Source organism: Benincasa hispida, chromosome 4 (assembly GCF_009727055.1).
Source record: "Benincasa hispida cultivar B227 chromosome 4, ASM972705v1, whole genome shotgun sequence".
In the NCBI taxonomy this organism is placed as follows: domain Eukaryota; kingdom Viridiplantae; phylum Streptophyta; class Magnoliopsida; order Cucurbitales; family Cucurbitaceae; genus Benincasa; species Benincasa hispida.
In genome coordinates this window covers 58,389,153-58,402,731 of record NC_052352.1, presented here as the reverse complement: position 1 = coordinate 58,402,731, position 13,579 = coordinate 58,389,153, and the positions used below count along the sequence as shown (strand labels likewise).

The window sequence follows — 13,579 nt, the reverse complement described above, 5'->3', positions numbered from 1 at the left end:
TATGTTTTATTACTCTTTTGTTTGTTACAAAGAATTTAGGAAAAGAGTTATAGGGTGAAAATGTGACGACATTTGTTACCAAATTTCCTTTTATACAGAATTTTATAATAAGATTTCTTTTATTACATATTTTTGTTTTGAAAAATATAGGTTTTTCTAGTATGACTTTGGAGTTTGGAGTTCACAGATTAATTATGTTAGAGATTTGGTGTTGCCAATATTTTTTAAGAATGTTGTAGTTGTTGTCCCCTATGACATTTTTTATCTTGTACCTTGGATTGTCTTTCAGGATGTCTCTACAGTTGCCATTCCAGACAGTCTGATGTTCCACAGATTATTGATTCTATAGAATATTTTTTTTCTTATTAGCTGTCTATTCTTCTGATTTTTTTAATAGAAGTCCGTATTCCGCTTTAGGCCTAAAGACTCCTCTATAGATATGGACAGAAAAAGTTCCAAGTTTGGATCATCTTAGAGTGTTTGGATGTTCAGCTTATGCTCATGTTAAAGAAGGGAAGCTGAATAAGAGGGCACTGAAATGTATGTTTATTGGCTATCCTCAAGGTGTTAAAGTATATAAACTTTGCTGCTTGGAAGAGGACAGAAATAAATGTATTATCAACAGAGATGTGACCTTTAATGAAATAGACATGCCATTTTATGTCAAAGAGCAGCAGAAACAACAGACAGTTGATTATGTTGAGGCAGAGGATAGAATTGATTCTAAAGCACGACCATCAGTTAGTTTAGGCAAATCCATTGATCAGTCATCCAGTTCTGATGGTAGACAACCTCAACTACAGAGGACTTTGATTGATGAGGGAGCTTTCGGTGAAGAAAGTTCAAGTAGTAGTGACCTACAGAACTATCAGCTTACACATGACAGACCGTAGCGGATGAGGCAGGCTCCTACGAGGTATGGTTATGCTGATTTAATTGCTTATGCTCTTACTTGTGCAGTTGACAGTATTGAAGCAGAGCCTCGTACTTTTGAGGAGGCAATTGTATCTGATTGAAGGAACAATGGAAGGATGCTATGGAAGCAGACTTGTTCTCATTCCAGAACAATCAGACATGGTCAGGCCTCCTAATCAGAAACTCATTTAGTCAAAGTGGATTTATAAAATCAAGCCAGGTACAGGAGGTGACAACAAGCCTCAAAGGAACCAACAATTAACATTCTGAGCTTCTTAAAGGAACATGATCTTGATCTGAGATAGCCGACATGTCGATACTCTCAAAATGATTCGATTTGCAGACGAAATAGAGCATCGTCTCCAACACGAGTGACCACAACAAGAAAACCAATATCAATAATAGTAATGACAAGCTGCCCAACACATGCATCCACATAATCATTGACGGTAACAATAAAAGCATATTTCTAACAAGAGCCTCTAGCCAAAGAAAAATCCCAAAACCAAAATAAATCGTCAACACGATAGCCTTCTACCCAATAATTTTTCACCTAAGATAGTATCAGAAAGCAAACACCTAACCCTTTCCATTATGGTTCTGTTTAACCTCTCAGCAACCCCATTTTGTTGAGGTGTATACCTCACAGTTCTATGCCTAGTTATACCATTATCACTACAAAATTTGTCAAAGTATTCATTGCAAAACTCAAGCCCATTATTGGTTCTAAAGTATTTGAACATTTTAGATGTTGGTTTTCCATTCCTTAATATTCCCAAAAACTTGATCCTTAGTTTTAAGAAAGTATATCTAGTTCTTCCTAGAAAGTCATTTATAAATGTTAGAAAATACCTTGAGCCACTAAGGCTTGGTGTAAGAGATGGTCCCCATAGGTCAGAATGGATATAATCAAATTTTTCTTTGTGGTATGCTGAGATTTTGTGAAACTCTGTCTGGTTGATTTACCTAGAATGCAGTGTTCAAAAAAAGAAATGTGCTCACTGATATCTTTGGGCAGTATACCTTGTTTGGACAGTGCTTGCATCATTTTTCACTGATATGGGATAGTCTTTTATGCCACAAGTCAACCTCTATTAAGCTCGCTGTTGAAATCGTATAGGCACTTGTCATCATCTTTACTCCTCTCACACAATAAAGGTCATTGACCTTTTCACCAACCAACACAACATTGGAATCCTTAATCACCTAAAGGACTCCATCTTTTCCTCTACACTCGCACCCAATGGAGTCAAGTATAACCAGAGATATGATGTTTCTCTTGAGTAAAGGTACATGTCTCACATTTCTGGAAGCTTGATTGATCCATCCTTTAGCTTCAACGATACCGAACCAACCCCTTTGATCTTGCAGGCTTCATTGTTCCCCATGTACACAGATTCTTCATCTACATCCTTGTAAGTATTAAACCAAGGTCTGAAGGGTATCATATGATAGGTACAACTGGAGTCAAGTACCCAGTTATGTTTCCCAAGAGGACTGATTTGGTTGGTTTGGTTTCTGGTGGAGGCTAAGGCATCAGAATAAAAGTAGGAACATTTAACCACTGATTCTTCTAGTTGTTTTCCCTTCGGATCCTTCTTTTTTTTCCTATTTTTTCCATTTTAAGTTGTATCAATCTCTCATCAAGTGTCCTTTCTTATTGCAGTAATTGCATCTTAGCTTAGTCTTAGGTTTATGCTATTCACCTGACTGATTTTTATTCCCTTTAGACTGATTCTGCTTGTTCTTACCCTTAACAAGCAATCCCTCTGTAGCAGGCTGCTCCTTTTTGACTGACTGAAGCTCTAACTCTCTAGTTCTTAATGCTGAAATGATGACATCAATGGTAACTGATTCTCTGCCCTATTTTGAGGCATTATTCACCTCTTTATAGGCTTCAGGTAGAGAGTTCAATATCACAAAGGCTTCATTCGCATCGTTAATTTTCTCGCCAAGGCTCTTGAAATCAGAAACTATCCTTTTGAACTCATCCAATCTAATAGTGGCTTGACAGAATCCATATTCAAAGTGAAGAACTTCTCCCTTAGATACATCTCGTTGAGGAGTTCCTTTGTTGCAAAAGACCTTCCAGCTTGACCCACATCTTGTAGGTCGTGTTTTGATCAATCACTAGTCTCAAAATGCTGTCATTGAGATTGAGAACCAGTCCCATAAGTTGTAAGCTCCATGTCTTCCCTTTCTTGCACCGATATTGTAGGTGGAAAAGTTGACGGGGTCTAACAAGCCTTGTGAGCTCTATGTTGTCCAAGAATAGCTTTGATTTTGGCCTTCCATAGGCCAAAATTACGCTTCCTATCGAACTTCTCAATTTTATACCTTGCAACAGCCATCTCTGATCTGATCGACTATCGAGTCTAGATTTCTTGAGCATCTTTATGCTCAAAGAATGTTGACCTTGATGATCTTGAAATGCTCTGATATCACAAATTGTTGGGTTAATCACTCTTCACTAGGCACAAATAATCAAGATCAACATTGGAATGATGAAGAAAAGGCTAAGAAATATTTTGCCAAATTCTCGATGATCGATACTCGACGCTCGACGTGTTTCTACTCGATGCTCGATGAGAATTCTCTTCTTTTTCTGACAAGTCTCTGTTCAATCTTTGATGGAACTTGATCAAAACTGAACTGATACTCGATCTTACTCGATGAGTCTTGAACAATACTCGGTACGACTCGAAGGTGAAAACGATCAACTTGAAGCTACTGGATAGCGAAGATCGATACAGGATTCAACTCGATAATCTGTTATTCGATGCAATTTGAAAATAGATCGTATGCCGTGCGATTTGTAGAAAAATTGAAGACAAATGAACAAGAAGAAGAAACCAGAGGTTTACGTGGTTTCGACAAGATTGCCTACATCTACGGGAAGATTCAAGTTCTTTTACTATAGAAGATTGCGTACAACTTTTTGTTGTTTACAAAAAACTAGGAAATGATGATCACTCACACTGTTTTTCTTTTACTGATCAGAGGTATTTAAAAAACATACCAACTGAGCGTTACATCATAAAATTTGTTATAAACAAATAAAAAAATGAGGTATTTGAGTTACAACTTCTTCACTAAGTTTGCAGTTGGGCCAAGTGAATGGTGCCAAAGATATGGATTTAGTTGAGTCTCAATTGTAGTGGCATCTGGAATTTGGGGATTGTTCTGTTGCACCACAGTCTCTGGCATATTGTTTTCCCTTGATGATTGGTGCACAAACAAAACAGCCAAAAAAAAAAAAAAAAAGGCTAAAAGAGAACACAAAAAGGGTCACAGCAAAAGCGTCTAAGATTGCTTTGGTACCATAGAAAATAAAATTGTGGAGAGTCACAGTACCAGTGAGGAAGAAATAATCTTATAACTTTTTTTATTAATGACGAATTCTACTTCCATATTTATACAGTGTGTTTGAGTAAATAATGAAACTACAGTAACTAAATCTAGTTCAAATGGACCTAAAAAATCAGGTAACAAAATGACTATTCTACAGCTTCCAACAATAGACTAGTTCACTGCTATAATGAAACACAAATTGACTTGGAAAAAAACTAAAAAAATTTAAAAATAAAAGTGATTAAGAATTCATGTTTATTTAATAAAGGTAAAATCATAATTGAAAACATGGAAGGAAACAAACATAATATTTAAAAAAAAAAAAAAAAACTGAAAACACAATTGTTATCTAATGGAGTACTAGCTAATTATAATTTACCCTTCACGTCCTTCCATCAATATACTCTCAATGTTTAGTTTCATTGGCAAGGCTTTAGTACTTGTAATTCATACCTAGTAATTGAGGTTTATATTTAATGAAGGAGTAATCTTTACAGAAACACACAAAAAAAAGAAAAAAAGAAAAAAAAAACAAAGAAACAAATTCTTCAATATAACTTCATCTGGCTTAACGATAACCCAACATGGAGGTCTTAAATAAATTTAGTTAGTAAAATAAGGCTGTCCTTATTGGTAAGAAGGACAAAAGTCACTCAAGATGGCTTTTCATATGTCGAGTACGAAAGGATTATGCATTCTCCTTAGTACACAATTCGAAGGAAACTCAACATCAGAACGCTTGAATCTTTTATCTGATATTCTGAAGGAAAAAGCACAGGATCTTACTATATTTGTACTGAGTTTTGGCCTAGAGTTTTGAGAGATTCTATACCCTTAATAACCCTATTGACGTCTTTGCATTCTGCATTATATGATATTTCTCTTTGTTAATAAAATTGTTATTCTTTTATTCGTAGATATAGCTAACAAAATGTAGTTTATGCTTTCTCGCTTTCTTTATTTATCGGTTTCATAACACTTAGAATGAATGCCACTTCAAGCCATGATTCTCCTATCATCTTCAATTAGCCATCCCATGTCAAATACTTCAATGTACCAAACATGAGAAGAATCTCCAAAGAGTTGTCAATGGAAATTTTAGTAAAATGACTCTTGATCATAACATTAGTTCCCAAACCCCAGTTGGGTTGTTCTCTTCATTAGTGGATTTGAGGTTTTCAATATCTACTTTGATGAATTATTTTATCCTTATGATTACTAAAATCCAAATCCTGTGCTTCTCCCTCTCAAACAATACAAATCATTCTTATTATTTCTCTATAGAAGTTGGAGTAAAACTGTTAGTAACTCAAAATTGCAAATTAGTTTGAGAAGCTGTGCTGGAACTAAGTATTGAAAGAAGAGATCTATGTTGAACAACTAGACGGATTCATCATATAAGGACAAGAGTAGAAAGTTTATTTGTTGAAAAAGGCTCTTTATGGGTTGAAGCAAGCTCCTAGGGCATGGTACACCATGATGGATGATCACTTGTTGAACCTGGGTTTTGTGAAGAGTCTAAGTGAACCCACACTCCATGTAATGAAATCAAGAACTGCTATTGTGATTGTATCTCTCAATGTAGATGACTTGCTAGTGACAGGAAGTGATGATGTTTAGAGATATTCAAGCAAGAATTGATGAAGGTATTTGAGATGACTGATTTAGGTCTGATGTATTACTTCCTAGGTATCGAGATTCAGCAAAGGCAGAATGAAATGCTTCTTTGTCAGAAGAAGTATGTAAGAGAGATATTGAAGAGGTTCAATATGGAGGAGTGTAAGAGTGTGAACACTCCAATGATTCAGAAGGAGAAGTTGCAAAAGGATGATGGAGAGGAACCTGCCGATGAAAATGTGTACAGAAGTCTAGTTGGATGTCTCATGTATCTCACATCCATTAGGCCTGACATTATATACACTATAAGTGTCTTATCTAGATTTCTTCACTATCCAAGCAAGAATCATATGGTTGCTGGAAAAAGGGTTATAAGATATCTGAAAGGCACACTGTCTTTTGGGATCAAATTTAGTAAAGTTGAAAATTTTGAGTTGCAAAGTTGCTCAGATAGTGAATGGGTTGGGTCATTAGATGATATGAAGAGCACCTCTGGCTATTATTTCACTTTTGGCTCAGGATGTTTCTCATGGTATTCAAGAAAGCAAGATATAGTGGCTCAGTCAACTGTAGAAGTAGAGTTCATTGCAGGGACGACAGCAGTCAACCAAGTTGTTTGGTTGAAGAAATTGATGCACGACTTGCATCTGAAGCAGGAAAAGTGTGTGAAGGTGTTTGTGGATAATCAAGCCACTCTAACCATTTCATTGAATCCAGTCTTTCATGGAAGGACCAAACATTTTAAGATCAAGTATTATGTTCTGAGAGAGATGCAAAAGGAAGGAAAAGTACAACTGGTACATTGCAGCTCAAAAAAGAAAATAGTTGATATCTTCACTACGTCTTTTTGTGTGAGTCATTTTCAAGCTCTTAACAGTATGTTAGGTGTTTGCAGTATTTGAATTAAGAGGAGAATGTTAGTAACTCAAAATTGCAAATTAGTTTTTGAGTTGGTCTAGTCAATTCCTAGTTTCTAGGAAATAGTTGAAGTTATTTTTAGTTGTAGTCAAGTCTAAGTTCCTAGTCTCGTGGAGTTAGTGGGATTAGTTGCTAACATTGTGGAATCTATTTTTAGATTCAAGATATGTATTTATATGGAGTTTTCTAGAATGAAATGAACACACTTCCCATTTTTCTCATTTTCCTCTCATTAATTAGAACAACAAAAATCTATACAATTCATCAAGCACATACATACACTTGGAGCATAATAGTTGAAAAAAGAATCCAATTTGCAATCTCCACAAACTTTTTCCCCAAACTACATTGGTAGAAGTAAATCATATAGATATTTATGTCATACATATAAAAACGACTTCTCCATTCAAAGGAACCAACAATTAACATTCTGAGCTTCTTAAAGTAACATGATCTTCATCTGAGATAGCTGACATGTCGATATTCTCAAGATGATACAATTTGCAGATGAAATAGAACATCGTCTCCAACACGAGCGACCACAACAAGAAAACCAATATCAACAATAGTAATGACAAGCTGCCCAACACATGCATCCACATAATCATTGATGACAACGATAAAAGCATCTTTCTAACAAGAGCCTCTAGCCAAAGAAAAATCCCAAAACCAAAATAAATCGTCAACACGATAGCTGTCGCGGATGCCATCTTATCCTTCAAAAGCAACCTACTCTTGGCCAAGGCTTTAAACCCACATGACTCTTCCAACACAGAAACTACACCAGCTAATTGAAACGCCACTACCAAATACAACAACCCAACAAAGTAAAAAACAAAAGCCACACTGAAAGTTATTTCATCGACTTTCCCAAATGGCAAAACAATCAAGAAAAAAGCAAATCCAGCTATGATATGATACACCAAGAAAACCAAAAGAACACAAAGAAATGTGACAAGAACTCGCTTCCAAACCTTGGCCACGAGGCTCATGGTATCCTTAAAGGACGGTTCATGGCTGGTGTATAAGGCGGCAACGGTGTGAGACACGCCAGCGACGGAGAAGATCGAGTAACCAAAAAGCGATATCATGAGTAAGACAAAGTCGTAGGGCCAAAAGAGGGTCATATTGTGGAAGAAGAGATGTGATGTATTCCCATAATCATGGAGGTTTCTTAAGAAGCCATTTATGATTCCCATGAAGGTCCAAAGAATGTAGTTTAGAGGGTGGATGAAGCAAAGAGCTGCCATGGCAAATTTCTTTTTGTTTTTGTTGATGATTTGGTAGGTTTCTTTGAAAATTTCAAATGTTCCAAGGAACTGCATTTCTTTATGCTTCACATCCATCGGATTTTGGATCAATCTTCTGTATTTTTTGTTAAAAGTGAAGAAGAAGAAGAAGAAAGAAAGAAGGGTTTGTAAGGAGATAAGGTAAAGTGATGCTTTTGTGAGGATAAGAAAAGAGATATAAATGAAGTTGTCGGCAAGAGAAATATCAACCATTGAATTGGTCATGGGGTGGGGTAGGCTTCATTGATGGAATTAACTTACTTATCCAATTATTCAAAATGGAAAAGTGGACTTTCGGCTAGTTATGAGACAAGAATTTTCTGAGGAAATTTCAAATATTTTGAAATGTATTTTCTGTTAATAATTCACTTTAATGTTTCAAAGCTTAGGTCTTTGTCGATGTTTCTGTGTACACATAGGTCAATAATTCAACTATATGTATAATACATCATTATAAGCATAACATTTAGTTTTTTCTTTTTTTAATACAACAATTATGGGAGTGGATATTGACCTTTAACTTTTAAGGATGGAAGTCATGCTAATTACTATTGAAGTAAACTCATTTTGTCAACGTTGAACTATAAAATTAATTTCTAGTTTGGGAAATCGGGAAATGGTCATAAAGATATCCTCATTTTGAAAAATGGCAAAATAATATTTTTAATGAATAATGTCCATTGCAAATTCAGGTGCCTTCCTCCCATGTTATTGTCTTATATTTTTACCCCTCTATTTATGCTGGCAAGATATTTATGGGAATTGTAATAATAAATCTCATCACGTTTGACAATCATTAGGTTTTGGTTTTTAGTTGTTGAAAATTAAGTCTACAAACACTCCTATTAGCTTTAAATTTCTTTATTCTCTACTTTTTATCGACGTCTTTAAAAACCTAAACAATTTTTGAAAATTAAAAAAATGTAGGCCTCATTTAGTTACCATTTAATTTTTTGTTTTTCGTTTTTGAAAATTTGACCATTCTAACCTTTTCGTAATTTTTTTATGTGAAGAAACTTAAACATTTCATTCAATTCAAAATTACAATTTAAACAATCACATACTTTCAACCTAGAAAAAGAAAACCAATCAATCCTCAAATAACATAAAATAGATTTTCATACATCCAAAACATATTTTTTCGTTCTATCAAATCATAATAGTCAAATTCCTACTTTGGAAGGGATGGAGAAACTTCTTACTCGTATTAATAACCTACATTTCTCACTTCAAAAATCCCCATCCTTGAGAAAACATTAACTTCCTAAGATGTATGAACTTGCATATATAAACCTTAAACGTTATGAATTAACTGATTTGAAGACAAACGAATTGTGTGAGATTTCTCTTGGGTTGTGTCAGACAAACGAATTGCATATATGAACTTGCATCTAACTTATTTTCTCGAGTTGTTTGGAATTTTTCTGTTCGTTGTTTGTGTTCTTTGTCTTTGTCATTGTTTTTTTATAGCTTTTTGATTGTGTCTTGACTCGATGCTTAAAAAAAAAATTAATACCATTATTAATATTAGCTAAAAAATATTGGAAAAAATGTACAAATGATTTACATGGAAACTTTTTAAACAAGGACTAAAACAACATAGCGTACAATATAAGTTAAAATGTAAGGTTACTTTTTTCTTCTCTATGAAAATTTCCTAACTCCACCCATGAACGTAGGTCGAGAGATATATTTCAAGCAGATGATTAGGATCGTGCCCAAGGTTTGGAAGCGACTTGTTGTCACGTTTTTCTGCGTTTTCGCATCGTTCTTTGCCTACAATCTGCTTGCAGTATTTGCTTTCATTTTGCTTCTTTTCATTCTCCTGCTACAATATGGGCCACAAGGCGATGTCAATGGTTCAATCTTCGCAGCGTCGTAGTTCAACTTTCGAGTGTTGTATCGGTTAGAGAAGAGTCGTGTGGATTTAAAGCAATGGCAAAGAGCAAGGCACTATTGAAGGGAAAGATGTTATTAGCTACAGTCATGTTGTTGCTTATCAGTATCTCTTTGGTGATCATTCAACAAGCTTTTTTGAAGCTTGTGGTCCATGGAGTTTAGTTTGGATGGTTGGGAGGAGTATTTTGGGAATAGTCTGCTTGTTCTTCCTTTCGAAATTTCTTCTTACGGTAGCTTGTGTTGGAGACAGTGTTGTATTTTGTCTGCAAAGAACACCACCAAGAGAATATCGACAAGTCGGCGCTATCGAATCATCTTCAAGTTCATTTGTTGATTGGCTATATCCCTTGACACACAAAAATGTTGAGCTTAAAAAGCTTTAAGTTTGATTTGTTCAAACGTTTGGCTTGTGTATTTCTTTTAGGTTCTGTTTCCATGTTTTGTTACTCGTTTGTTTGGTACAAGGAGTTTAAAGGACAATATATGGTTGCAAGGTGAGAAGGTGAAGACATTTGTTATTAAATTTCCTATTATACAAACTTCTATAATACGATTTTTTTTTTTTACTACATATTTTTGTTTATGAAAATATAGGTTTTTCTAGTATGACCTTGGAGTTTGGATTTATGATTTTTAAGGGACATCAAGCCTAATTTATTTGTTGATGTTGAGTATTGAACGTTAGAAATGAGTCATATTATAACTTTTATATGTGATGCACGTCCTATTCTTTTTATTATCAATTAATTTTGAGATAAAACATGTGTAAAAGATAAAAAATATAAAATTTCGATATAGTATGAGAACCTAAGAAACCTAAACCTTACTTGTCTAAGTATGGAACACATCTTATTATGAATCTATAAATAAAGATAAGTCAAAAAGTGTAAATAGGTAGAGAATGGACACAAAGATTCACATAGTTCACTAAGGATATGTTAGTTACATTCACGTATGGAGGGATAACAATTTACTATTAAAGATAATAATTCAAATTACGGATAAGAGGTGCCCCTAGGCTTAGGTAGACTCCCTCTATTTGATTGTTTAAAACGCCAAATAATAGAATCAAGATATTCGAGCAGATATTTTTTCTTAAAATAGCTTTTTATTAGCAAAGGGTCACAATAGTCGACGGAAGTATGTTATAGTTTCTCCCCATTCTAAAATTTTGTTCACTTTTTTTTATTTCCTCCAACATAATATTTACCCAAATATCTAGAATCTAAGCATATATTCAACCAATTGTATGGTTTTCTTGAATATGAAGAGCTTGTACTGAGGACATGAGTTATTCGAAAATAATGATTTACCAAATGAAGTCATGTATTAATGGTAGTTGAAGCATAAATAAAGGCTTCTTTTAAAATCACTTTGAATAATTACCGTGCGTTTAAGAATATATTTGAAACGATTTTGAAATTGTCAAAATTACATACGTATCTCCATACAAACAAGCATGTCATGATAATTCAAAAACAATTTTATGTTCGATTTTACATTTTTAAACATGATTATTTTGAATCATTAAAAACATGTTTGAGAGTTATTCGATTATAATCTTCCTTTTTTTTTTCTTTACATTCTTGAAAGTCTATCGATTACTAGGGTTCTCGTTCGATAACCATGTCATTTTTTGCTTTTTGAAAATCTGTTTTTTGGTTTTTAGTTTCTAAGAAACAAAAATCATACATGCTTGGTAACTATTTTTTTTAATTTTCTAGAAAACAAAAAATGAAAAAGAAATTATGGTTTTTCTTTTTTGTTTTCAAAAACTCAAAAATATATTTTATGGTTTTTTTAGTTTTATATTTTTAATAAAAATAAAATAACTTTTTTTTTGCAATATTTTTCATTTCGGACACATAGTTGAGCTTTGTTAATTAATATTCTTATGAAATTATTTCCATATATGTCTAAAGAAAAGCATAATTGGAAGATGCTTATCTTCTCTTGATTTAAAAATGGGTCAATTATGCTAAATTGTTGTTATATTGTTAACTTGACATATGTAGCGGGTAATCATTTTGAGGTTGTTGAGGTGGTTTGGTAATTGATGTATATATATTTGCTCATGAGGCTGATGTGATGACTTATTTAATACTTCCCATATATATCTACTGTGTGAGTGTAGAAGAACTTTGAGATGTCATTTTTTATTATTACACCTGGAACTTTTGTTAGATTGTTTTGGTCAAAAAATATTGGAAAAGTACTTTAGTATGGTTGGTTGATTTGAGAGCGGTTCATGTGTAGGATTTTAAGTGTTAAGAAATGTTTTATGGATTGGTTTCGAGTTTATGACATTTTCTCTTCATTGTTTTGAGTTAATGACATTCGTTTTATTATTGTTCTGTCTATTATTGGAAACTTTAACCCACACATTTACTTTATGATATATATGTTAATTCATAAATTTGCAAGTCTCACTACCTTGTTTAGTTTAGCTGGTAGTGGAGTTTTGTGTTGCTCCTTTTGTTTTTATAGAATATCATTTATGTTTGGATGATTGGAGGATTTTGTTGACTAATAATTGATGTTTTTTTTTTAAAAAAAAAACAGATGTATTGGGTTCATAAGTTTGGGATATTTAGTTATGTAATTTGTTGTTTTGGTTTCAGTAGATTTCTAAATGACTTGTGCTATTAATTCAATAGGTTTCTTTTGTTATGTTTGTTTCTTTAATATGTGTCTATGTGTTTTTGTTTAATATGTATCCATCAAAAGGTACAAATCAACCTTCAAAAGAAATGTCTATTGGGATTCAGAGATCAAGAGAATCTTAGGAATTACATGTGAACAAAAAAAACTTGTAAAATATTGTATTTACTTGGAAAATAATAAATATCAAAGATACATTACTTTATTTTGTATCATTTGTATACTTTGTTCTAACAAATGACTACATTATTTTTTTTTTTTGTAATGTTAATAGATTTATAAAATTTCAATTATGAATGAAAGTTATTGTATTTAATATCTTATGAAGTATTTAATATGTGTGGGTTGAACTTTTGAGTCACAAGTTTATTTTTAACACAAATATAAAAAATGATATACAAATTATTATTGTAGAGAAAAAAAATTGTACCTTAGCAAAGCTATAACAAAATTTATATAATGAAAAAGGAAATACTGTCAAAAGATTATTATAATAATTATAAGTTAAAGATAACATATTATTTTAGCTATATAAACATACTAAAGTTTTAATAAAAGACGTTATTAAATGTTTTTATAGCAAAGTAAATAAGTCATACCTTCATACTCTATTATAGCATCCGATATAGCTCTATAAAAACAATATAAAAAATCATAGACTTTTAATAACATGGGTTATCAGGACCATCGAAAAAGACTATAAAGGTCATTTATAGCTTTCTTCATCAACTATCGTATCTGATATAGTTAGAGTAAAACCTGTACAATTCATCAAGCACATACACTTGGAACATAATAGTTGAAAAAAGAATCCAATTTGCAATCTCCAGAAACTTTTTTTCCCCAAACTACATTGGTAGAAATTACTAAATCACATATATATTTGTCATACATATACAAACCTCTTCTTCATTCAAAGAAACAAACAA

At 33.0% G+C, this 13,579-nt stretch overlaps 1 protein-coding gene across 1 annotated transcript; it reads right to left on the bottom strand.

Annotated features, from left to right (window-relative positions):
* Positions 1-7,223: 7,223 nt before the first annotated feature.
* On the bottom strand, positions 7,224-8,051 carry LOC120076263. The gene has a single exon (XM_039030032.1). The coding sequence runs from the start codon at positions 8,049-8,051 to the stop codon at positions 7,224-7,226; it is 828 nt and encodes a 275-aa protein (XP_038885960.1).
* Between the last annotated feature and the right edge of the window lie 5,528 nt (positions 8,052-13,579).